This window comes from Somniosus microcephalus, chromosome 13 (assembly GCF_052327205.1).
Source record: "Somniosus microcephalus isolate GS21.2 chromosome 13, FLI_Smic_1.0, whole genome shotgun sequence".
Classification (NCBI taxonomy): Eukaryota; Metazoa; Chordata; class Chondrichthyes; order Squaliformes; family Somniosidae; genus Somniosus; species Somniosus microcephalus.
Window position 1 is genome coordinate 84,701,069 of NC_140999.1, and position 25,752 is coordinate 84,726,820.

Below are 25,752 nucleotides of genomic sequence, written 5' to 3' on the forward strand. Positions count from 1 at the left end.
GCCGCTGGACGCTTGCAAGGGCTTGGATGGTAAATGAAGGCCTTTGAGAAGACTGAACATGCTGCGAATACTCAGCAGGTCACACAACATCCGTGGAGAGACAAACAGAGTTCACGTCTCAGGTCAAAATGCTGCCTGACCAAGTGAGCATTTCCAGCATTTTATGCTGTCATTTCAGATTTACAGCATCCGCTTGCAGAGGGAAGAGGAAGACGCAGAAGAGGAGGAATCAGATGGAAGGATGCATCTGATGCTCCATCAATTACTCAAAAGACTGAGGTTGAGCGAGTAACAATCAGGCTTTTACTAACTAAAGAATGAAGGTCTTGTCTCGAGTGGTCGACCCGTCCAGAATACTAAGGGACTGGGAGGTAGTCACTTATATACCTGGAATAGTGGGGACACAGACAGGTATAACAGTGGCTTACCACAGCATCCCAGACAGCCCTTTTGTGGTCGGGATATCCAGGATGGAATCATCTGCCTGAGTTCCCACTGGCTGGGCAGGCTGCCTCTTCTTGTTGACCCACTGGCTGGGCAGGCTGCATTTCCTGGGTGTGTGAAATGAGGAAGGCACAAGGGTGGAGTTGTGTTGAAAGAAGGGCGGGAAAGCAAGAGGTGTATGCCAGAAGGAGGATAACGTATGAGGATACCAGCATCTTGTATCCTTTCATCCCCGCCGCTGGCCAAGGGCTCAACCTTGCCCTTGCCAAGAATGGCCAGCACCGTTTCCTCCAAGGGCTGAGGTGAGGCTAGGAATGGGAGATATGCCTCGTCATTGGTGCAGATTGTTGGTAGGTGAGTGATTGGTGGTTGTGCATTGAGCAGTTGGTAGGAGATGGCTTTTGAAGATGCATTCATTGACCTTGACCAGTGGTCTGAGGTCATGAAGCTTCTTTGGTGGGGGGCGACATTGCTGGTAGTGACGGCCTTGGTAATGTACTCCCACATTGTTCTTTCTGGAGGGCCTCCTGGCCCATGTGGGTAAAGGGCCGCTCTTGCAGTGTTGACGCCTTGCACAAAGCTGGAGTGCTGCATGTGAGACCCTCGGTGCCCCTTTCCTGGCTTGCTGAGCCATTTGTGTTAGTGCTGAAGCAGTTTTCCCATTTGTTGAGGTTAGGAAGGTAATTCAGCTTTAACAGCTGAATATTCACATTTGGAACTTCTTTTAAATATTGAATATTTCTTAAAAGGCAGAAAGGGCTGAAAAATGTATTGATTCACTGCATTTTGTTTTCTATTTCTTCAGTGTGCATGGCCCCTTTAATTCTCAGGCCTCTTCATTGCCCACAATTCCCTGTGAGCGCCACAGCTTCGCTCACAGAGGCTGTGGGAAGTTGCAAAGGACCTGGACAGAAACTTCATCCCGGATCCCTCCAGCAACGCCACAAGGACGGTATAGCACGGAAGGTGAGCGCCGCGCCACCTATCTCCATGTCCCGCAGACCAATTTCACTCGGTTAATGTTGCTGTCATTTCCAGCGGCTGTTAACTGCAGTTGCCGGTCACTGGCAACTTTGTTGGCAAACACAAAATTTTCCCCTAAGGGGTGCGATCACTTAAAATGCATGCGATGAACATTATCAGGGCATAAGGCAGGGTAAAGTTTATTGCCAAATTAAAAGTTCTATACACTAATGCACTTCGCATAAGGAATAAAACAAGCAAATTAGAAGCACAAATTCAGTCTAAAGGGTATGACGTAGTGGCTGTTAGATCCGTGATTCTGAGCGTATGATGTTTTTCAATAACCACACGGAGGCTGTAACTTAACAATCAACTGGTATTTACTGGAGTAGAGCAGTCTCAAGACTGGGGTACAGAGGCATGCTCAAGGCTTATATACAGGTGTGGTCACTGCCGGTACTACAGTATACAGGAGCTGTAAAAGTAGTTCTCTCTTAAAGGTACATACACTACAATTCCTCCCCTTTTAGATTAGCAGTACCCATAATATTCAAATAACAATTAACACTTTAACATGTACATTAAACAACAATAGTCCATTTATAGATTCAGTCTTTGGGGCGGCTTCCTGATCCTTTCTGGATAGCGCCTTTCCTGAGGTTCTTGTTCTTGGTGCGGAGGAGATTCTGGCCCCTTTTCGTCGGTTAGTTCATCGGTTTCCACTGCTACTGGTTCTGAGGTAGATGCTACCGGTATGTCGGGTTCATCCCCAGGTACTCGAGACATGGGGTTGACTCGTTCCTGTAATGCTAAGATCTGATCGACGTGGCGTCTCACAATGTTCTCCCCGACATCCACTGTGTACATTAATGGCCCCTGCCTTGTGCATATCGTTCCGGGTTGCCATTTCTCTGTTCGGTAGTCACGGGCCAAGACTGGTTGTCCTACATTGAAGCTCCTTGTCGGCTTCTCATCGATGTGCTGGAATTGTTTATCCTCAACATTTCTTCGCACATTTGGTCTGAGCAAATCCAGACGAGATCTCAACCTTCGGTTAAAGAACATCATGGCCGGGGTCTGGTTGGTGACTGCATGTGTCGCATTTCTGTAGGCTAATAGGAAATTGTCCACCTTATGCTGTAGTGGAATTTCATCGTTGCACATGGCCTTTATCGCCTTTTTAAAGGTTTGTACGAACCTCTCAGCCAATCCATTTGTGGCTGGATGATACGGGGCGGATGTGTAATTCCTGACCCCATTCCTTCTCATAAATTTCCGAAACTCTTCGAACACAAACTGTGGTCCATTATCAGAGCAAATCTGCTCTGGCAAGCCGTTCCTGACAAATACTGCAATCGTTTTCTCTGTAGTGGTTGAGGACATTTTTATCACCTCAGGCCATTTCGAGTGAGCATCCACTGCTATTAAGAACATTGAGTCCATGAATGGACCAGCAAAATCAATGTGCACCCATTGCCATGGAGAGGAGGGCCACTCCCATGGGTGTAGAGGGGCATGTGGTGGTGCATTTTGGACCTTCTGGCATCCTGAGCAGCTCTTGGTTAGGTCTTCAATTTGTTGATCGATCCCCGGCCACCACACATAAGCCCTAGCAAGGCATTTCATTTTCACCCCTCCCAGATGACCTTCATGAAGCTCATTTAGCACTCTCTCCCTTAACTTGGGTGGAATCACCACTCGGGATCCACACATCACTGTCCCCTGGCATACTGACAGCTGTTCTCTTCTGGATGAGAATGCTGGCAACAGTGAGTTGCCATGTGTTGGCCATCCCCTCACCATCAAATCATATACCCGAGACAGTGTCGGATCATTGCGGGTCTCCTTCTCTATATCCGCGTTCGTTACTGGCAATCGTTCAATTATTGATGAATAAAATATCTCGATAGGGTCCACTGCTGGTGCTTCCTCCACAGTAGGCAGTGGCAAGCGTGATAGCCCATCAGCGTTTCCATGCTGTTTCGTGCCTTTATATTCTATTTCATATTGATTCACCCCTAGAAACAGGGACCATCTTTGTAACCGTTGTGCAGTCATCACTGGAACGCCCTTCTTAGGATTAAAGATGGAGACAAGTGGTTGGTGGTCAGTCAGCAAGGTGAACTTCTGCCCATGCAGATAGTGGTTGAATTTTTTTACTTCCCATACTAGGCTGAGGGTCTCCCTGTCAATCTGGGCATAGTTGCACTCGGCTGAGGTTAGTGACCGAGACGCAAAGGCTACTGGCCTCTCCAACCCGTCTGGGAATTTGCGCGACAGCACCGCTCCAATACCATAGGGTGATGCATCACATGCCAAACGAATTGGTAGTGCTGGGTTGAAATGGGCCAACACCTCTTTTGATGTGATCAATTCTTTACACTTCTGGAAAGCTCGTCTACGTTCGTCATTCCACTTCCATGGTACCCCTGTTTGCAGTAGGGTGTTCAGTGGGTGTAATACCGTGGACAAATTTGGTAAGAACTTATGGTAGTAGTTTACCAGCCCGAGGAACGACCTCAGTTGTGACACATTTTCCGGTGCTGGAGCCTTGACTACTGCCTCAATCTTTTCAGGGGACTTATGTAACCCCTCTTCATCGATGACGTGGCCACAATACGAGATCTGCTTTTGGAAAAACTCGCACTTGTGGCGATTAGCTCGTAGCCCATATTCCTTTAATCTGGTGAGCACCTTCTCCAAGTTGGCGAGGTGATCACTGTCATTTTCGCCCGTGACCAGGATGTCGTCCAAATAACACTGGGTCCCTGGAATCCCTTGCAGGACTTGATCCATCGGCCTTTGCCAAATAGCCGGAGCCGATGCTACCCCGAACACCAGCCGGTTGTATTGATAGAGACCTTTATGAGTGTTGATCGTGAGGTATTGTTTCGAGGCTTCTTCTACCTCCATTTGCAGGTACGCCTGGGCTAGATCAATTTTGGTGAAGCGTTTACCTCCAGATAGCGAGGCGAAAATATCCTCAATTCGTGGAAGCGGATATTGTACCGTGTGAAGGACTGGGTTCACTGTCACCTTAAAATCCCCACAGATGCGGACCTTCTTTGGTTCCCCAGGCGTATTACTCAACGACCTCTTCATAACAGGAACGATGGGTGTAGCCCACTCGCTCCAGTCTACTTTGGACAGTCCTCCTGAACGTTCCAACCCTTCCAGCTCTGCTTCGACGGCTGGTCTGATCGCATAAGGCACTGGTCTGGCCTTAAGAAACTTTGGGCTTGCATTTTCCTCTATTTTAATCGTTGCTGTTATGCCTTTTAGTGTTCCGAGTCCCTCCTGGAACACTTCTTTTGCATCAGTTAGCATTTTTGACAGTCGTCCAGGTGTGACGTCGTCATCCTTTTTGGCCTCAACCTTCAGTGCCTGTATGGAATGCCAATCTAATTGTATCTTCCAGATCCATTCACGTCCTAGTAGTGGTGGTCCTCCATCTGGCAATACATATAAGTCCATTTTAGGTATTTCCTGGCCTTTGTATATCACTTTCACCCTTATTTTTCCTTTGGGGTAGACTTTTTGCCCCGTGTACGTCTTCAAGACAATCTCTGTAGCTTTCAAGGGTATATGTGAAAATAGCCGCTTGTAGTCCCTTTGGTTTATGACTGTTAGGGCTGATCCTGTGTCCAATTCCATTTTCACTTGGACTCCGTCTATCTTGTGTGTAACCCAGATAGTCTGGTGATCCTCCATTTTGGTTACCTTATGTAGTTTCAGACAACCCAGCTCCTTGCTTCTGGAGTCTGTGTCACTTTTCTGTTCGTCTGAACTACTGTCCATCACCTTGTGTACCTTTTTGTACTTCTCCTGTGGAGATTTCTTGCTGTTGGTTTTCTTCCCAGACCTGCAGACTCTTGCTATGTGTCCTGCTTTTCCACACTGTCTGCACACTTGGTCCTTGAACCAACAATCCTTCTGGTCGTGTGTTGTTCTGCCGCAGCGATAACACTTCCCTGTTCCATAGGACATTTCATTGGTGCCATATTCTTGCGGTCTCCGTTGTATCTCTGCAGTGCCCCTTGCGGGCTGCTTCGTGTGATACTGCCATACTGAAAGCCTTGTCCAGCGTAAGATCCTTTTCTGATAGAAGCCGTTTCTGGGTTCCTTCACTTTGAAGCCCACACACAAACTTGTCCCTTAACGTATCTGCTAGTCCCACTCCAAACTGGCAGTGCTTCGATAGCTTGCGCAGCTCCGTTAAGTACTCAGCATTACTTTCGTCTTTGTGTTGGTTCCTTTTATGGAACTTAAATCGTTCTGCTATCAGCAGCGGTGTGGGGTTTAAGTGGTCCTGTAGGATTTCTACTATGCTTTCAAAATTCTTATTCACAGGCTTCTCTGAGGTTATTAGGTTTTGCAGTAACCCATAAGTTTTTGCACCATGGAATTTAACAAAACCAGTGCTTTCCTAGAATCTGGCACTTCATTCGCCCTGCAGTACACCTCAATACGTTCCATATATGTCGCCCAATCTTCGACTTCATTGTCGAACGTAGAGATACTGCCACTCTTCGGCATCCCTGGGTGTGATTTAACTGTCAAAAATGGCGTCTCCCGCGCTTTCCCTTCTTCTCCGCTGGCACAAAATGTCGTCTCCCGTGCTTTCCTTTCTTCCCGCGCTCGCCCTTCTTCTCTGGTGCGACTTCTAAAAATGGTGTCTCCCGCGCTCTTCCTTCTTCTCCGCGGCTCAATGGCATCTCCCGCGCTCTCCCTTCTCCCCACGGACACTGTTCAGCCCTTGAGCCCTGGCTGCGCTCTGCGTGTTTTTTTTTTCTGTGCGCCTTTCCCGTTTCCGCCGCTCGGTCCTGAATCCGGCTGCTGCTTTACCCTCTCTCTCTCCATTTTGTTTTTCCTCGACGCCGCTCGGTTTTCAACCCCCGGCTGCGCCCTGTGCGCTTCACCCTCTATCTTACCCCGTCGACGCTGCTCAGCTTTTTCTCTGCCGTCGGTCGGCTCCAGCCGCCGCTGTCCAGGTAGGGTCTGGTACCTGTCGTCAGTCTGTTGCTGATCGTCGTGGCTGGGGAACCAAGCCCGGCTCTCCACAGCCTCCCCTGCAATGTTCACTCTCTGCTGGACGACTGGGCGGTTGCTCGTGGTCGACGCCCGTGTTTCTGACCTCGACTTTCTTCCACCGCCCTCCCGGAGCGAATCCTCAAAGGAAAATGCAGTTGCAGGTAGATTCGAATCGACACTCATCGCCACTGTTAGATCCGTGATTCTGAGAGTATGATGTTTTTCAATAACCACACGGATGCTGTAACTTAACAATCAACAGGTATTTACTGGAGTAGGGTAGTCTCAAGACTGGGGGTACAGAGGCATGCTCAAGGCTTATATACAGGTGTGGTCACTGCCGGTACTACAGTATACAGGAGCTGTAAAAGTAGTTCTCTCTTAAAGGTACATACACTACAGTGGCCATCACTGAGACCGGCTACAAGCTGGGTATGACTGGGAGATAAATATTCCAGGTTATAAGGTCTTTAGAAAGGACATGGGAATTGGAAAATGAGGAGCAGCAATATTGATAAAGGACACTATTAGAGCATTAGAAAAAGGGATAACAGTAAGGTTGAGCAGGCAGTAGAATCTCTCTGGGTAGAATTTAGGAATTTAAAAGGATGCAAGACTTTGGCGGGAGGTGTTTATAGACTTCCAGACAGCGGTGCTGAGCTAGTGGGATGCATAAACGCGGAGATCAGAGAAGCTTATTGCAAAAGCAGAGTGGTTATGATGGGAGACAACAAGGGAGGGGGTGGTTCTGGACTTAGTTTTAGGGAATGAAGCTGGGCAGGTAGAAGGCGTATCAGTGCGGGAGCATTTTGGTGCTCGTGACCATAATTCTGTTAGATTTAAGATAGTTATGGAAAAGGACAAGGATAGACCAGGAATAAAAATTCTAAATTGGGGAAAAGCAAATTTTGCTAAGCTCAGTGGGGATTTAGCTATAGTGGACTGGAAACAGCTACTTGAACGTAAATCAGTGTCAGAGCAGTGGGAGGCATTCAAAGAGGAGATCCGGAGGGTTCAGACCAAACATGTGCCCTTAAAAAAAAAGGTGGGTCCAACAAATCTAGAGCCCCCTGGATGTCTAAAAACATGCAGGGTAGGATAAAGAAAAAAAGGGAGGCGTATGACAGATACCGAGGGCTAAATACTGCAGAATCTTTAGAGGTGTACAGAAAGTGCAGCAGTGCAATTAAAAATGATTTTAGGAAAGCAAAGAGAGAGCATGAAAAATTCTTGGCAAGTAAAATGAAGGAAGACCCAAAGATGTTTTATAAATATATTAAGAGTCAGAGGATAACTAAAGAAAGGGTAGGGCATATTAGAGATCATGAGGGTAATCTGTGTCTGGAGGCGGGAGACGTCAGTAGGGTTCTTAATGAATACTTTGCATCTGTTTTCACAAAGGAGAGGGGTGAAGCAGACATTGCTATCGGGGGGGGGAGGAGTGTGAAATATTAGATGAAATAAACATAGTGAGAGAAGAAGTATTAAGGGGTTTAGCAGCTTTAAAAGTGGATAAATCCCCAGGCTCGGATGAAATGTATCCCAGGCTGTTAAGCGAAGCAAAAGAGGAAATAGCAGAGGCCCTGATCATCATTTTTCAATCCTCTCTGGCTTCAGGTGTGGTGCCGGAGGACTGGAGGACTGCTAATGTGGTACCTTTGTTTAAAAAGGGAGAAAAGGATAGACCAAGTAATTACCAGCCAGTCAGCCTAACCTCGGTGGTGGGAAAATTATTGGAAAGAATTCTGAAGGACAGGATAAATCTTCATTTAGAAAGACACGGATCAATCAAGGGTAGTCAGCACGGATTTGTTAAGGGAAGGTCGTGTGTGACAAACCTGGTTGAATTTTTTGAGGAGGTAACAAGGAGGGTCGATGAGGATAGTGCATTTGATGTAGTGTATATGGACTTTAGCAAGGCTTTTGATAAGGTTCCACATGGCAGACTGGTCATGAAGTTAAACGCCCATGGGATCCAGGGCAAAGTGTCAAGTTGGATTCAAAATTGGCTCGGAGACAGGAAGCAGAGGGTAATGGTTGATGGGTGTTTTTGTGACTGGAAGGCTGTTTCCAGTGGGGTTCAGTACTAGGTCCCTTGCTTTTTGTGGTATATATCAACGATCTTGACTTGAATATAGGGGGTATGGTTAAGAAGTTTGCAGATGATACTAAAATTGGCTGTGTTGATACTGAAGAAGGAAGCTGTAGACTGCAGGAAGATATCAATAAATTGGTCAGGTGGGCAGAACAGTGGCAAATGGAATTCAATCCGGAGAAGTGTGAGGTAATGCATTTGGGGAGGGCTAACAAGGAAAGGGAATACACATTAAATGGTAGGACACTGAGTAGTGTAAAGGAACAAAGGGACCATGGAGTGCATGTCCACAGATCCCTGAAGGTAGCAGGCCAAGTAGATAAGGTGGTTAAGAAGACATTCGGAATGCTTGCTTTTATTAGCTGTGGCATAGAATACACGAGCAGGGGGGTTATGCTTCAACTGTATAAAACACTAGTTAGGCTTCAGCTAGAGTACTGCGTGCAGTTCTGGTCACCACAGTACAGGAAAGATGTGATTGCACTGGAGAGGGTACAGAGGAGATTTACAAGGATGTTGCCGGGAGTAGAGAATCTTACCTATGAGGAAAGACTGGATAGGCTGGGTCTGTTTTCCTTGGAACAGAGGAGGCTGAGGGGAGACCTTATATTGAGGTGTGTAAAATTATGAGGGGCATAGATAAAGTGGAGAGAGAGGACCTATTTCCCTTAGCAGAGGGGTCAAAAACCAGGGGGCACAGATTCAAAGGCCTAGAAATTGGGTATAGCCTCGCTTGAGGCGTTAGAACTGGCGAAGCACTAAGTTTATAGCCAGACGAAAGTTATCGCTGCCTGGCGAGATATTGGGTTGCACCGCCCCCAAAGGGGATTGAGGCGCTAATTCAGCCATTGCACGGTGCTCTTAAGGCGCAAAAGTTCAGGCGCTACTCAATATCGACGCGGACGGGCGCAGCGCAGGTGATCTCAATTACGGGAAACCACGAGACCTCCAGGCGCCGGCCGGCTCTTAAAGGGGTGGGTCAGTCAGCTTGAGCTTCAACACCCAACGCCCTGTAGGCCTCAGATTCAGCGCTCGCCCTTGTCTGGCGGTACAAACTTGTTCAGCATGGAGAAGTTTAGACAGAGAGCAGAGCGCTTCAGCACTGAGGCTCTGGACCACTTGGTGGCTGCAGCTGAACGCCGTCGAGAGGTCCTGTATCCGGATAATGGCAAAAGGCCGAATCAGAAGGCTTACCGACGATCTTGGAGGCAGGTTGCTGTGAGGGTCAACTCCAGCAGCATGGCGACCAGGACCCCTGTTCAGTGCAGGAAGAAATTCAACGACCTCACACGGATCGTTAGGGTGAGTGATGGTTTAGCAATCTTCTGATTCCCTCCATCTGCAGCTGACTTCGGGCACCCTGCTGCAATGATGCCCCAATGGCCATCTGTCAGCATGCACCCATGGCCCTTTCTGGGCACACACATGGACAGATGTCTCAAGGCCTCATGTAAGAGCTCTTGCACCATGGGGGGCATGCGATGATCTCTCAAGGCCTCATGTAAGGGCTCTTGCACCATGGGGGGCATGCGATGATCTCTCAAGGCCTCATGTAAGGGCTCTTGCACCATGGGGGGCAAGCGATGATCTCTCAAGGCCTCATGTAAGGGCTCTTGCACCATGGGGGGCATGCGATGATCTCTCAAGGCCTCATGTAAGGGCTCTTGCACCATGGGGGGCATGCGATGATCTCTCAAGGCATCATGTAAGGGCTCTTGCACCATGGGGGGCATGCGATGATCTCTCAAGGCATCATGTTACAGAACTTCCCCTTCTTTCCCCTGCAGTCCAAGCTGGCGATGATCCGGAAGGAGCAACGTCGAACCGGTGGCGGACCTCCACAAGTGGTCACTCTGACGGATCTGGAGGAGAGAGTGCACCAGATACTTGGAGGACGTCTGTCTGGTCCTGTGACCACTGCATCTGCCGACCCCATTACCGACAGCGAGGGTAAGACTCTCACCTTTTTCACCTGTTGCCTTCCACTTGGTCCCCCCGCCAGCATGCATCCTCAGTGTGCAGCCATGTCAGAGCCTTGCCGCAATCTGGCATGCCTTTCAGCAAACCTGTCCTTTTGTTAAAGCCACTCTTCCACCTCCCACTTTCAGATGAAGCAGCACCAACTCGGGCTCAACGCGCTGAAGCTGCCAGTGCCAGTGCCACCGGAGGCGAGGACCAGGAGGATTCCGGACCAGCCATTGCAGAATCCGGGGAGCTGACACATCTACAGACTGGGGATAGTAGTCCCCTGGAGGGGAGGGGGGGGTGCTCTGAGGATGAACCAGTTGCCGGACCAAGCGGCATGCAGCAACGCACGGGGGATAGGCAAGTTCGGCCACCGTCTCCCCGGAGGGCAAGGCAGGTCGTGATGACTGCTGCACAGAGTGCAGATGAGGTGCGTCGCCTGGCTGAGATGAGCAAACAGGCCCGGGTCAGACACACGGAGCTGATGGCTGCAGTCGAGAAGATGCCTGAGTCAATAGATTCATTGGCTAAGAGTATGTTGGACTTCGGGGCAACAATGGAGAGGACTCTCCAGGGCTTTGGGGCAACAATGGACAGGACTCTGCAGGTGTTTGGGGCAACAATGGACAGGTCTATCCAGGGCTTCAGGGCAACAATGGACAGGACTATCCAGGGCTTTGGCCCAACAATGGAGAGGGCTGTCCACGGCTTTGAGTCGGCTATGGAAAGGACTGTTCAGGGCTTCGGACAATCCCTGGAAAGGTCTGTGCAGGGCTTGTCTGAGGCAGTGGAGCAGTCGGCACCTGGCTTGTCCGAAGCAATGGGAAGAACTGTCCAGGCCTTCTCTGAAGCACTGGCACCTGGCACACAGGTCCTCACTGTTGCCACGCAGTCACTTGCTGGGCTCCTCCACAGCCAGATTGACGCAACGCAATCTCTCACTGTAGCCACCCTCTCTGCATCAGTTAGGATCACCCCGGGCCCTTCCAGTCCCATACAAGGCCAGCAATCAGTGGAGCATGCGATTGTGGCGGATGAGCCGAGCCGCTCCCCTCAGATAGCCAGTGTGTCGTCCGACCATGGTGCAGGTGTCCTCTCTTGGCAGGAGACCACTGCACATGCCAGCGCTGGGACGCCTGCATTGCAGCTGCCACCACCTACAGGCCACACTGCTTCCAGCCATGGTCACATCAAGCATCCTGCGTCCGCACCCTCCAAGCCCAGAGGTCGGCCAGGCCGTCCCTCAGGGGCTTCTGCGCTTCCAGACAGTCAGCAGGCGTCCCCCAGCCTTGAGGCCGCCACTGGGGTTCAATTACGTAGGAGCAGCAGGGAGGGAAGGGGCCGGGCGCGAAAGAGAAGTCGTTCTCCCTCAAGGGGCCAGTTGTAGAGGGAGGTGCTGAGACGTTTGTCCAAATTCAAGGACACCCTCACCTGCTGTTATATTTGCAGGTTTGTTGAGTTTTGCGGCTTTGCCGAACAGTTCACAGTTATTTTGAAAGTTATGGTTTCTGTTGACATTACGTTGTTTAGCTGTAATGAAAGACTTCTGTGCCAATAAACAGAAGTTTCAATGTGGCATGGTGCATGTGACTAGTTTCAGTGATGCTGCCATTCAGAGGCCCTCAAACATCCAAAGTGCGCATGAGTTAAGACTCTCATCATTCCGCCACAGGGGTCTCAACACGAGTCTGACGTATGGCCCTTCCACTTTCAGCAGCCCTTCCATCTTCCTCCTCCTCCTCCGCCTGCTCTTCCTCCTCCTCCTCCTCCTCATACTCCTCCTCCTCCACCTGCTCTGCTGGTCGTTGAGGGACAGCTGGAATTGGCTGGGTGCGTCGATTCGCCAAGTTGTGGAGCATGCAGCAGACGACGACGATGTGTGCCACTTGCTGCGGCGAGTACTGCAGGGATCCCCCCGAATGTTCCAGACATTGGAAACGCTTTTTGACAACACCAATAGTGTGCTGTTTACTGTGCCTGGTCGCCTGATGACCGCTGCTGATCAGCTCTTCTGCTGGGGTGTCGGTCACACGGAGTGTTGTCATCAGCCATGGCCAGAGAGGATAGCCCTTGTCCCCAGTAAGCCAGCCTCGTCTTCGAGGCAGCCCCTCAAAAAGGTTACAAAATGAGGTCAACCGCAGGATAAAGGCATCGTGGCTGCACCCTGGGAAATGCGCGGTGACTGCCATGATGATTTGGCGGTGGTCACAGACCAGCTGCATGTTGAGGCAGTTGCGGAAGTCCTAAGGATGATGGCATGGCACCCTCAAAGCCACGTGTGTGCTGTCAGTCGACCCCTGCACCATGGGGAAGTCTGCAATAGAAGCGACACCCTGCACGCCCTCCGCCTGCTTGTGCAGGGTCCGAGCGAAGGTTTGACGCCTTTGCCTATAAAGGGCTTCTGTAACTTGCCGGATGCAACACTGGACTGCAACCTGAGCGACAGTCGCAATGTCCCCAATGGCTGACTGAAAGGATCCGTTGGCATAAAAATGGAGGCCATCATTCAGTTTAGCCATCACGGACAGAGAGGTTCTGCAGCGTTCACGCGGCTGCAGATCCTGACCAAACAGGTGGCACAGATAAGTAACAATGTCCCTCCAGAATCGGAGCCTTCCCAAACACTGGTCCTCCGACATGTCAAGGCTTGTCACCTACTGCCTAAAGACACTCGCAGCTTCCCGTCGGATTGGCCGACCTCCATTGCCCCTCCTCCTTCTGGCCAATCCCGGCCCTCTCTCCCGCCGTCTCTCTGCCCCTTCACAGTGTTGGGTGATGAGGCCGTCGCCCTCCAAACAAACTCTCATTCTGATGCTAGTTGGTCAAAAGGCTTTTAGGTGTAGTGCTGCAAGTGCTTCGGACAGGTTTGAAGGACCCAAGTACTGTAAAGCTAAATTCCCAGAACTCCGCTCCACATTAGCTCGCCAACTCTCTCTAGCAACGATCGCAATGAGCAGGCCAAGTGGCAGAAGATTCTGCACTAAAGCTGTCCCCTTTAAATAGCGCCCCCCTACTCCGAGAAGGGCCTGTTAGCCCTCCTTCGAACTGTCACTAATAGCGCTGGGCGCTAAGGCTCTGGGCGCCACCCAATATGCGCTCAGGCGCTCCTAGAAGGCGTTGCACACTGAAATGACGTCATGAACTGCTTGCGCTCGCGGGCGCGCGCAAACACTTAGCGCAGGCGCTAAATGTATAGTCAATATCTGAGTTGTCGCTATCTTCATAGCGTCCGCCCCAACATAGGGCTTCGCCCCAATTCTAGGTCTCTTTAGGCGCTCAGCGCCGGCGCTACCAACCCAATTTCTAGGCCAAAGTAACTGGGGGAAGGTTCAGAGGGGATTTGAGGGGAAATGTCTTCACCCAGAGGGTTGTGGGGGTCTGGAACTCACTGCCTGAAAGGTTGGTAGAGGCAGAAACCCTAACCACATTTAAAAAGTACTTGGATGTGCACTTGGGATGCTCTAACCTGCAGGGCTACGGACCAAGAGCTGGGAAGTGGGATTAGGCTAGATAGCTCTTTGTTGGCCGGCGCGTACACGATGGGTCGAAATGGCCTCCTTCCGTGCTGTAACTTTCTATGATTCTATGAGACTTTAACTTACACATAGACTGGCAGAAGCAAAACGGTTCAAGTCCCAAAGGTAGTGAGTGTATTTGAGGTAGTTTTCTGAAGCAATATTTTCTTAACCAACAAGAGGGCAGGCCATCTTAGATTTAATAAGGAGCAATGAGCTTGAATTGGTCAATAATCTAATGGTAAGGGAACACCTAACAGTGACTATAATATGATAGAATTCGATATTAGGTTTGAGAGGGAGAAGGGTGAGTCATGAACTAAGGTTTTCAATTTAGGCAAGGTGGACTTTGAAGGAATGAGACAGGAATTGAGCACAATAGACTAGGCAGAACTATTAATGGATAAAACTACAGACAAACAGTGGGAAATGTTGGTAGAAGGATTGGGTAGAACACAAGGACTGTACATACCCTTAAAGGGCAAGAACTCTCCTTGTCTAATTAAACAGCCTTGGACAACAAGAGAGGTGAGAGATAGTATAAAACTAATAGAAAGGACTTATACGAAGGCAAAGAGTGGAGATCCTGTGGATTTGAAGAGATATAGAGAACAGAAAATTGTTACTAAGAAAGTAGTAAAGGATTTTACAAGTATATTAAGTGAAAGAGGATGGCTACAGGTGAGGTGGGGCTCTTGAGGACAGACGCAGAAGATATTGTAATTGAAAATCAGGAAATGGCAGATTTGCTAAATACTTTACCCATCGGTCTTCACAGTAGAGGATGAGGATAAATCATAGAATCATACAGCAAAGAAGGAGGCTGTTCGGCCCATCGTGCCTGTGCCTGCTCCCAAAAAGGAGCTATCCAATAAATCCCACTACCCTGCTCTTTCCACGTAGCCCTGGAAAATCTCCTTTTTAAGTATATACCCAATTCCCTTTAGGAAGTTACTATTGGAACTGCTTCCACCACCCTTTCAGCCAGTACATAGAAACATAGAAAAATAGGAGCAGGAGTAGGCCATTCGGCCCTTCAAGCCTGCTCTGCCATTCAATATGATCATGGCTGATCCCCTATCTCAATACCATATTCCCGCTCTCTCCCCATACCCCTTGATGCCTTTTGTGTCTAGAAATCTGTCTAGCTCCTTCTTAAATATATTCAGTGACTTGGCCTCCACAGCCTTCTGTGGTACAGAATTCCACAGGTTCACCACCCTCTGAGTGAAGAAATTTCTCCTCATCTCAGTCCTAAATGTCCTACCCCGTATCCTGAGACTGTGACCCCTCGTTCTAGACACCCCAGCCAGGGGAAACATCCTCCCTGCATCCAGTCTGTCTAGCCCTGTCAGAATTTTATACGTTTCAATGAGATCCCCTCTCATTCTTCTAAACTCTAGTGAATTCCAGATCACAACTCACTGTGTAAAAAGAAAAAATCCCTCAACTCCCTCTGATTTCGGCAATTACGTTAAATGTGCCCCCTGGTTACTGATCCTTCTGCCAGTGGAAACAGTTCCTCCTTATCTACTCTATCAAATCTCCCCATTACCTACTTTTCTCTAAAGAGGACAACCCCAGCTTCTCTACTCTCTCCACATATCTGAAGTCCCTCATCCCTTGTATCATTCTGGTAAATCCTTTCTAAAGTGTGGGGCCCAGAATTGAACACAATACTCCAGCTGAGGCCTAACCAATGTTTTATAAAGATTTAGCAGAACTTCCTTGTTTTTGTATTCTATGCCTCTATGTATAAAGCCAAGGTTCCCATCTGTTTTTTTTAACAGCTTGATCAACTTGTCCTGCCATCTTCAAAAATGTGTGTACATAAACCCCCAGGTCCCTCCTGCATCCCCTTTAAAATTGTACCATTTAGCTTATATTACATTTCCTCACTTTTCCTTCCAAAATTCATCACTTCGCCCTTCTCTGCATTAGATTTCATCTGCCATGTGTCTGCCTATTTCACCAGTTCTTTTTATGTCCTCCTGAAGTCTGTTACGATCCTCCTCACTGTTTACTACATTTCCGAGTCATCTGTAAACTTTGAAATTATGCTCTGTATACCCAATCCGGGTCATTCATATATATTAAAAAGAGCAGTGGTCTTAATACCGACCCCTGGGGGACACCATTGTATACTTCTCTCCAGTCTGAAAAACAACTATTCACTACTACTCTATGCCATTGCCCCTTTAATCCCATGGGCTTCAATAAAGTATAAGAGATACGAAGAAAACTAAAAATAAATCAAGGGAATAACTTACTAGATATAATATAATTTTAAAAAGTAATGGAGAAAATAATGAGACTGAAGGTAGACAAATCTCCAGGACTGATGGTTTCCACCCCAGGTTATTAAAAGAAGTAGGTGAGGAAATTGTTGATGCTTTAGTCACGATCTTCCAAAACCCTCTTGATTCAGGAATTGTCCCCTTGGATTGTAGAATTGCCAACGTCACTCCATTATTTAAGAAGGGAGGGAGAGATAAACTGGGAAATTATAGATCTATTAGTCCAATGTCTGTTATAGGGAAGTTACTAGAATCTGTTATTAGGGACAGAGTGACTCAGCACTTGGACAAATAAGCGCTGATCAGAGAGAACCAGCATGGATTTGTGAAGGATAAGTCATGTCTAACTAACCTAGGAAGAGGTTATTAATGTGGTAGATAAGGGAGTGTCTATGGATGTTATTTATATGGACTTCCAGTCGGCATTCGATAAGGTTCCACATAAGAGACTGTTAACAAAAATGAGAGTACACTGAATTAGAGGCAATCTTTTGACATGGATAGGGAATTGGCTAGGAGGTAGGAGACAGAGAGTAGGGATAATGGGTATGTATTCAAATTGGCAGGACATTACTAGTGGTGTTCGCCAGGGATCTGTACTGGGGCCTCAGATTTTCACTATATTTATAAATGACTTAGATGAAGGTATAAAGAGCTGTATGTCCAAGTTTGCTGACAACATCAAGTTAGGTTGCACAGTAAGTAGTGTTGATGGGATCAGACAGGTGCAAAGGGACATTAATACATTAAGTGAGTGAGCAAAACTCTGGCAGATGGAGTTCAATGTGAGGAAGTGTGAGGTCACCCACTTTGGACCTAAGAAAGATCGATCAGAGTATTTTCTAAATGGTGAGAAGCTCGGAACTGTGGCGGAGCAGAGAGATTTAGGGCTCCATGTACAGAAATCACTAAAAGCTGGTGGACAGGTACAAAAACTAATGAAAAAGGCGGATGGAATGTTGGCCTTTATCTCAGGGGATGGAAGTTATTCTTCAGCTGTACAGCGCTCTGGTTGGACCCCATGTGGAGTATTGTGTTCAGTTCTGGGCCCCGCATCTCAGGAAGGATATACTGGCCTTGAGGGGGTACAGCGCAGATTCACCAGAATAATACCAGAGCTAAAAGGGGTAAATTATGAAGACAGGTTGCATAGACGAGGCTTGTATTCCCTTGAATATGGAAGATTAAGGGGTGGTCTAATCCAGGTGTTTAAGATGATTAAAGGAGTTAATAGGATAGAGAGAAACTATTTCCTCTGGTGGAGAATCCAGAGCAAGGGGGCATAGACTTAAAATTAGAGCCAGGCCATTCAGGGGTGATGTTAGGAAGCACTTCTTCACACAAAGCGTAGTGGAAATCTGGAACTCTCTGGGGGTCAATTGAAAATGTTAGAACTGAGATTGATAGATTTCTGTTAGGCAAGGTTATTAAAGGGTATGGAACCAAGGCAGGCAGATGAAGTTAAGATCCAGGTTAGCCATCACCTAATTGAATGGCAGAGCAGGATCGAGGGGCAGAATGGCCTCCTCTTGTTCCTGTGGCCCATTCTCCAGGCCTTCAGAAATACTGTGGCAACAAAAGCGGGTCAGAGGCTGGGTATTCTATGGTGGTGTCTCACCTCCTGACTCCCCAAAGCCTTTCCACCATCTAGAAGACACAAGTCAGGAGTGTGATGGAAGAGTCTCCACTTGCCTGGATGAGTGCAGCTCCAACAACACTCAAGAAGCTCAACACCATCCAGGACAAAGCAGCCCACTTGATTGGCACCCCATCCACCACCATAAATATTCACTCCCTGCACCACTGGCATACCGTGGCTGCAGTGTGTATCATCTACAAGATGCACTGCAGGAACTCACCAAGGCTTCTTCGGCAGCACCTCCCAAACATGTGACCATCACCTGCAAGTTCCCCTCCAAGTCACACATCGTCCTGACTTGGAAATATATTGCGGTTACTTCATCATCGCTGGGTCAAAATCCTGGAACTCCCTCCCTAACAGCACTGTGAGAGTACCTTTACCACACGGACTGCAGCGGTTCAAGAAGACAGCTCAACACCACCTTCTCAAGGGCAATTAAGGATGGGCAATAAATGCTGGCCTTGCCAACGATATCCACATCCAAGGATCGAATAAAAGAACCAATCCAGCTCCCCAATTCCTGTACTGCAGGCTCCCAACTCAATAAAGAACCCCAGCCCTGTGTTGTCTCGCCGCCTCCATTATAACGAGACCTGAGGCCTAATATCAGAGATGCCTCGGACTGCACCATTTAGGCAAAGGGATTGATCCATGCACCTCCAACCACAGACGAGCCCAAATTTCTAGGCCCGTGGGTCAAAGATCATCTTCTATACTGTAAACGTTTGTCGTTAACCCTCCTTTCCCCTGGCTCAGCATTCCATTCGTTTTGCTATTACTCTGTAAAGTGCCTTGGGACATTTAGTACATTAGTGATGATATATAAATGGATCTCGCTGTTTCACAACAGCATTTTACGAATTGCTTTGGGTTTAACAAAGTGATTTGTACTTAATAATATATCCAACGTACAATTGCAATGATCTACTGACCTTTGCTCCTCATTTTCTTTCAGTTCACTAAAAGCTTTTGAATGTTGCTTCCAGAAATTCTACAAGAAAAAAAATGAATTATTACCCCAATGTTAAAAGGCTTCATTTTTGAGCAAATGCAATGAGGGATATCAGTTGGGTTTTTTCACTTCTATACTCCAGTCAATGATTTTCTTTCCATTCAGTTTCATGGATGGAAAATCATGGGCTGAGTACAAAAGTAGAAAACACCAGTCATTAGGGATTGTCTGAAACTTTCAGTTGGAAGAAACAACAGCCATTTGGTGCGTGAGGCAGACTTCCAATATTCAAAATATAATCTGCCCCATTGGGAATCCTGACTGAGTGACTTCATCTCAATTCATTGAGGGTCATCGTTGCTTTGGGTGTTAGGTTCAATGAAAAATTAATAAAAGTAAACAGGAGAGCAAAATTGCTATCCTGCTTCTAGGTGCTAATGAAAATGAGCCTCCATACAATTGCTTGTAAAGGATTGGGAATGCTTTGTTAAAGGCCAATCATGAGAAATTCATGCAGAATCGACTGGGATATGTAGTCCAGTAGTTAAGACCCATAATGTCATAATGTGAGAAAACCCATTCGACATGGTTGAGTGATACTCTGGAGTATATTTTCCTTATGTGTTTATGAGATGCTAGTGTTTCTGTCAGCCAGATTCATGCCTTAGAAATGCAATAACCTCACCAGTCAGAAACCTGCCAAGCAATGTGTTACTGCAGTGACAGTCTCACATTTCTCAATCTGCTAATTAATCACCAGTTCTTACAGATTGTTAATTGGGCCATGCAGTCTGGAAATCAGAATTCTCAAAGGCATTGTTCACAAAGCCCAGCTCACTTGATAGGCTGAGTAAAATCTAGTTTGAGTTGTTCAGGTTCAGATGGCAAACTACTGGGATATGGATCACTAAACATGACAGCACCAACTCAGAAATTGAAAGATCCTGGAATGAGATTAGCAACAATTAGCAATAATTGTTAGCCACCAAGGCACTGTGAAACTGGAGTTGAAAATTCCCAGACTTTAACTGTAAGCACATACATTCACAAAACAGCTTAGAGCATTACAAACCTTATCCATCAAAAGCCCGTATCACACAGATCTAACTGAGTAAAGACATCCTAATGAAGGGATCTCATCACACTGATATTGTACATGCCATAACAGTAGATGAAAACTAATGGAGCACTAAACTAACATGCCTGAAATGAGTCTCTCATAATGGCCACCACTTAGGCAATCACTTAGACAACAAGGTGGCCTGAGAGCATCCCAGCATACTAAAGACGCTGACAACCTTGAACAAAGGATGTTGGCCTTCATCGGGAGATGTGAAGGAAGCTTACACCTGTGGTATATACAAAACTCATGATTTACAAAGCAGGTAAAAGCAACTTTTCTATTTTCACAATGTAAACAGCTCGATACATTCAAGGGCAATAGTGAACTGGAGACGTGCTTATTCACACGTACAAATCCACCCAGCTGGAAGGTGTATGTACCAGTGTCTGTAGCAAGAGCCCCAGTGAGCCCCTATGTCTTTAAGAACAGTAGGCGTAGTTGTGATTTGTTATAAAGTATATCAATGTTTCATTTAAGTAAAATAACCAGTAAACTCAGTAAGTTCAGGAGCTGAATCAGGCAGCTGCTTTCCAGACCAGAGAGAGCGCGAGAGAGAACAATAAAATCACCTGACTCATCATCTGACGAATCCCATGACTAAGATGCTACGTACCTACATCTAACGTATATTCCGCGTCACATCTTTCCACTCAAAAGAAAAGAATATACTAACTATCCCAGAGTTCAAAAAACACACATAAAGGAACTCTGAGATTTAACCGAATCAAAACATGCAATCACAAGCAAACACTTTAAAAACAAATAGTCCTTCAATCGAGATGGAGACTGACACTGTGTTCCAGATCTGCGATTGGTGTTTCGGGTGTTGTAGTTGTTGTTTCTTTCTTTGGAGACTGGATGTTTCAGAGGACTGCTGGGGACCTGCGTTGCAGGAAAGTGCTCAATCTCAGGAGTGTTGTTTACAGGTGGCTCATCAGCATAAATCAACTGACGTCGATTCCTGCAGTATGCTGAGTCTCCAACTTGCACATCATAACTTCTCGGACCCACCACACGTGTGCATGTTCCTGCACTCCAAGTACTCTGGCCAGGAAGTTTCATCCGCATTGTATCACCAGGGTGTAGTGAAGTGGCTTAGCATTCCTGTCATTGTAATAGTGCTGACGTTGTTTCATGCCAACAAGTGCATGAGTGTCTTCCTCAGTTGAATATCTAGGCTGTAGGAGTGTTCCCGCTATAGGAAGTAATGTCTTGCACCTACGACTCATAAGTCTCTGTGCAGGGCTTGTTTCTACAACTTCATTTGGCATATTACGCAAATCCAATAAAACTAAAGGCATTCTCAGCTTTGCCATTGGACTGCGGGTAGTGAGGTGATGACGTCACGTGTCTCAACCCCCATCTCTTGGCAAACACTGCAAATTCTGCTGAAGCAAATTGTGGACCATTATCTGATGTCTGGTATCCCAAATCTAACAAACCTCTCTTGAGGTTCTCTCAGAACTCTGTGAGTAGTAACTGAAATGAGGCTGGCTACTTTGATAAAGTCACTGATATAGTCACACACAACGAGCAGGGTACGGCCATGTAACTCACAAAGGTCAGCCCCAACCTTCAACCAAGGGCTAGCTACAATCTTGTGTTGCAATAATGGTTCCTTACTTGGAGAATGCTTATGAGCCAAAAAGATTTCAAAATTTGCAATGTATTGGTTAAGCTCTGTTGACAAGGGGAAAAAAACACTAGTGGGTGTAGTCTATAGGCCTCCGAACAGTTGCAACTCTGTTGGACGGAGTATTAATCAGGAAATAGTTGAGGCTTGTAATAAGGGAACCGCTATAATTATGGGGGATTTTAATTATCATATTAACTGGACAAATCAAATTGAGCAGAGCAGCCTTGAGGATGAGTTCATTGAGTGTATTAGGGATGGGTTTCTTGAGCAGTATGTAACTGAACCGACCAGGGGGCAAGCAACCTTAGATTTGGTCCTGTGTAATGAGACAGGATTAATTAAAAATGTCCTAGTAAAGGATCCCCTTGGAATGAGTGACCATAACATGGTTGAATTCCATATTAAATTAGAGGGTGAGAAGGTTGGATCTCAAACAAGCGTGCTGAGCTTGAATAAAGGAGACTATGAAGGTATGAGAGCGGAATTGATTAGAGTGGACTGGGAAAATAGATTAAAGGGTAAGACGGTACATGATCAGTGGTGTAAATTTAAGGAGTTATTTTACAACTTCCAAAAAATATATATTCCACTGAGGCAAAAAGGGTGTAAAAGAAAAGATAGCCATCCGTGGCTAAGTAAAGTAATTAAGGATAGTATCCGACTAAAAACAAGGGCATATAAGGTAGCCAAATCTAGTGGGAGGATGGAAGGTTGGGAAGTCTTTAAAAGACAGCAAAAAATAACTAAAAGAGTGATTAAGAAAGGGAAGATAGATTATGAAAGTAAATTAGCAAAAAATATAAAAACAGACAGCAAAAGTTTCTATAGTTATATAAAAAGAAAAAGGGTGGCTAAAGTAAATGTTGGTCCCTTAGAGGATGAGACCGGGAAATTAATGGTGGGAAACATGGAGATGGCAAAAACGCTGAACAATTATTTTGTATCAGTCTTTACAGTAGAGGACACTAAGAATATCCCAACACTGGACAAACAGGGGGCTCTAGTGGGGGAGGAACTAAATACGATTAAAATCACTAAGGAAGTGGTACTTGGTAAAATAATGGGACTCAAGGCAGATAAATCCCCTGGATCTGATGGCTTGCATCCTAGGGTCTTGAGGGAAGTGGCGGTAGGGATTGTGGATGCATTGGTAATAATTTTCCAAAACTCCCTGGACTCAGCAAAGGTCCCGGCAGATTGGAAAACTGCTAATGTAACACCCTTATTTAAAAAGGGTAGTAGGCAGAAGGCTGGAAACTATAGACCTGTTAGCCTAACATCTGTGGTTGGTAAAATGTTAGAGTCCATTATTAAGGAGACAGTAACGGGACATTTGGATAAACATAATTTAATAGGACAAACTCAGCATGGTTTCATGAAGGGGAAGTCATGTTTGACAAATTTGCTGGAGTTTTTTGAGGAAGTAACATACAGGGTGGATAAAGGGGAACCAGTGGACGTAGTGTATTTAGACTTCCAAAAGGCATTTGACAAGGTGCCACACAAAAGATTATTGTTCAAGATAAAAAATCACGGGATTGGGGGTAATATTCTGGCGTGGGTGGAGGATTGGCTCTCTAACAGAAAGCAGAGAGTTGGGATAAATGGTTCGTTCTCAGATTGGCAACCAGTAACTAGTGGTGTTCCGCAGGGGTCAGTGCTGGGTCCCCAACTCTTTACAAGCTATATTAACAATTTGGAGGAGGGGACCGAGTGTAACATATCAAATTTTGCAGATAATACAAAGATGGGACGGAAAGTAGTGAGTGAGGAGGACATAAAAAACCTGCAAAGGGACATAGACAGGCTAAGTAAGTGGGCAGAGATTTGGCAGATGGAATACAATACTGGAAAGTGTGAGGTTATGCACTTTGGCAGCAAAAATCGTAGAGCAAGTTATTATCTTAATGACAAGAAACTGAAAAGTACTGTAGTACAAAGGGATCTGGGGGTCCTGGTGCACGAAACTCAAAAAGTTAGTATGCAGGTGCAGCAAGTGATCAAGAAGGCCAATGGAATGTTGGCTTTTATTGCTAGGGGGATGGAATATAAAAACAGGGAGGTATTGCTGCGATAGCAAAATACTGCAGATGTTGGAAATCCGAAATAACAACAGAAAATGCTGGAAAAACTCAGCAGGTCAGGCAACATCCGTGGAGAGAAATTTGAGTTGACGTTTCGGGTCGAACCCTTCTTCAAAACTGGAAAGAAAAGAAACTAGATCGAAGGCAGGGCTGCGATCGGACAAAAGAATAAAAGAAACAAAAGAAGTAAAAGAGATTAGAAGCTAGATGAGATGGTAATAGGCTGAGATTAGGTGTAAAGTGTACTGGCAGGGCAAAAGATAGCTGCCAGGTGTGAGAGAGAAACAAAAGGAAAGGGGGGGGGGAAAGGAGTGGAACAATTACAAGAGAAAATGAAATGGGGGCCGAGCTTATGATCTGAAATTGTTGAACTCGATATTGAGTCCGGAAGGCTGCAGAGTGCCTAATCGGAAGATGAGGTGCTGTTCCTCGAGTTTACGTTGAGCTTGCAGTTGTACAAGGTATTGGTGAGACCACACCTGGAATACTGCATACAGTTTTGGTGTCCATACTTAAGAAAAGACATACTTGCTCTCGAGTCAGTACAAAGAAGGTTCACTCGGTTAATCCCGGGGATGAGGGGGTGGTCATATGATGAGAGGTTGAGTAGATTGGGACTCTACTCATTGGAGTTCAGAAGAATGAGAGGCGATCTTATTGAAACATATAAGATTGTGAAGGGGCTTGATCGGGTGGATGCAGTGAGGATGTTCCCAATGATGGGTGAAACTAGAACTAGGGGGCATAATCTTAGAATAAGGGGCTGCTCTTTCAAAACTGAGATGAGGAGAAACTTCTTCACTCAGAGGGTGGTAGGTTTGGGGAATTTGCTGCCCCAGAAAGCTGTGGAAGCTACATCATTAAATAATTTAAAACAGAAATAGATAGTTTCCTAGAAGTAAAGGGAATTAAGGGTTATGGGGAGCAGGCAGGAAATTGGACATGAGTCTAGGTTCGGAATGGTCATGGCCCTGTGGGTAGTGGAGTGGGCCCAGGGGCCATGTAGCCTGGTTCTGCTCCTACTGTGTTCTAATTCTGTGTTAGATTTCAGGAGATGGTTTTATTCCTGTTCCTGGCTGGGGTGGAGATCGCCTTTACAGAAGGTAAGTACTGTAGAAAATAGAGGGACAGAGTGATCTCCTGGAAGAATTTCGATCGCCTAGATGGGCTGGAGAGGAATTTCCCAGATTTTTTTCTCCCAAATTGGCCATTGGGTCTTTTATCTGGTTTTTCGCCTCTCCCGGGAGATCACATGGGTTCGGGTGGATGGAGAGTGATAGAAGATTTGAGGTTAGGATCAGATCAGCCACGATCTTATTGAATGGTGGAGCAGGCTCGAGGGGCCGATTGGCCTACTCCTGCTCCTATTTCTTATGTTCTTATGTTCTTATGACATCTTGGGCCAATAGAGGCTGTCACGGACTGTGCGGATACAATCTTCTATGTCGATGTATGTTGTGTAAGATTCTCAAAATTAACAGATCCCCCAAAACGAAGGAATACCCTATTAAAAATGACTTTTGGACCTTTGCTAAAAACTTCAGGAGTGATAAAAGGGCATGTTGGACCTAACAAGGAGATTCAAGGCCAGAAACAGACTTGGCATTTTAAAAGGACATGTTCAGGCATGTTTGGGAAAAGGCTGTTGCAGAATTTGGGATCTACCTCTGCAGTAGACAGTTTGCGTATTCGAGATAATCAAACTGTCTGGGGGAACTGTAAATGTCACTCAGCCCCTATCAGCAATTTACATGCTAACAATAGACCCACGGAAGAACAGCCTCACAGAACCCATCCAAATCATGCATAAAACAAATCATTTCACCAACCTACAAAGAACCTCAGGTCCCACAGGAAACTAAAAGCTTGAGGACAATTTCACTTCAATTAGATAAGAGCTCAACAGCTCAGGAAAACCATCCCGAAACCACTTGTCACATCTTTAAACAACTTCAACAGTGCAAGAAGCCATCCCAAAACCACTTTGAACAACTTAATTAGCAGG

General features: G+C 46.5%; 1 protein-coding gene across 1 annotated transcript in view; it reads right to left on the bottom strand.

Annotated features, from left to right (window-relative positions):
* The window catches only part of LOC147108459 (uncharacterized), a 777,120-nt gene that overhangs the window by 122,986 nt on the left and 628,382 nt on the right, over positions 1-25,752 (bottom strand). Inside the window, exon 19 of the mRNA XM_086005101.1 lies at positions 18,885-18,943. Within this exon, the coding sequence (XP_085861227.1) occupies positions 18,885-18,943 (59 nt within the window). The remainder of the gene's footprint in view (positions 1-18,884; positions 18,944-25,752) is intronic.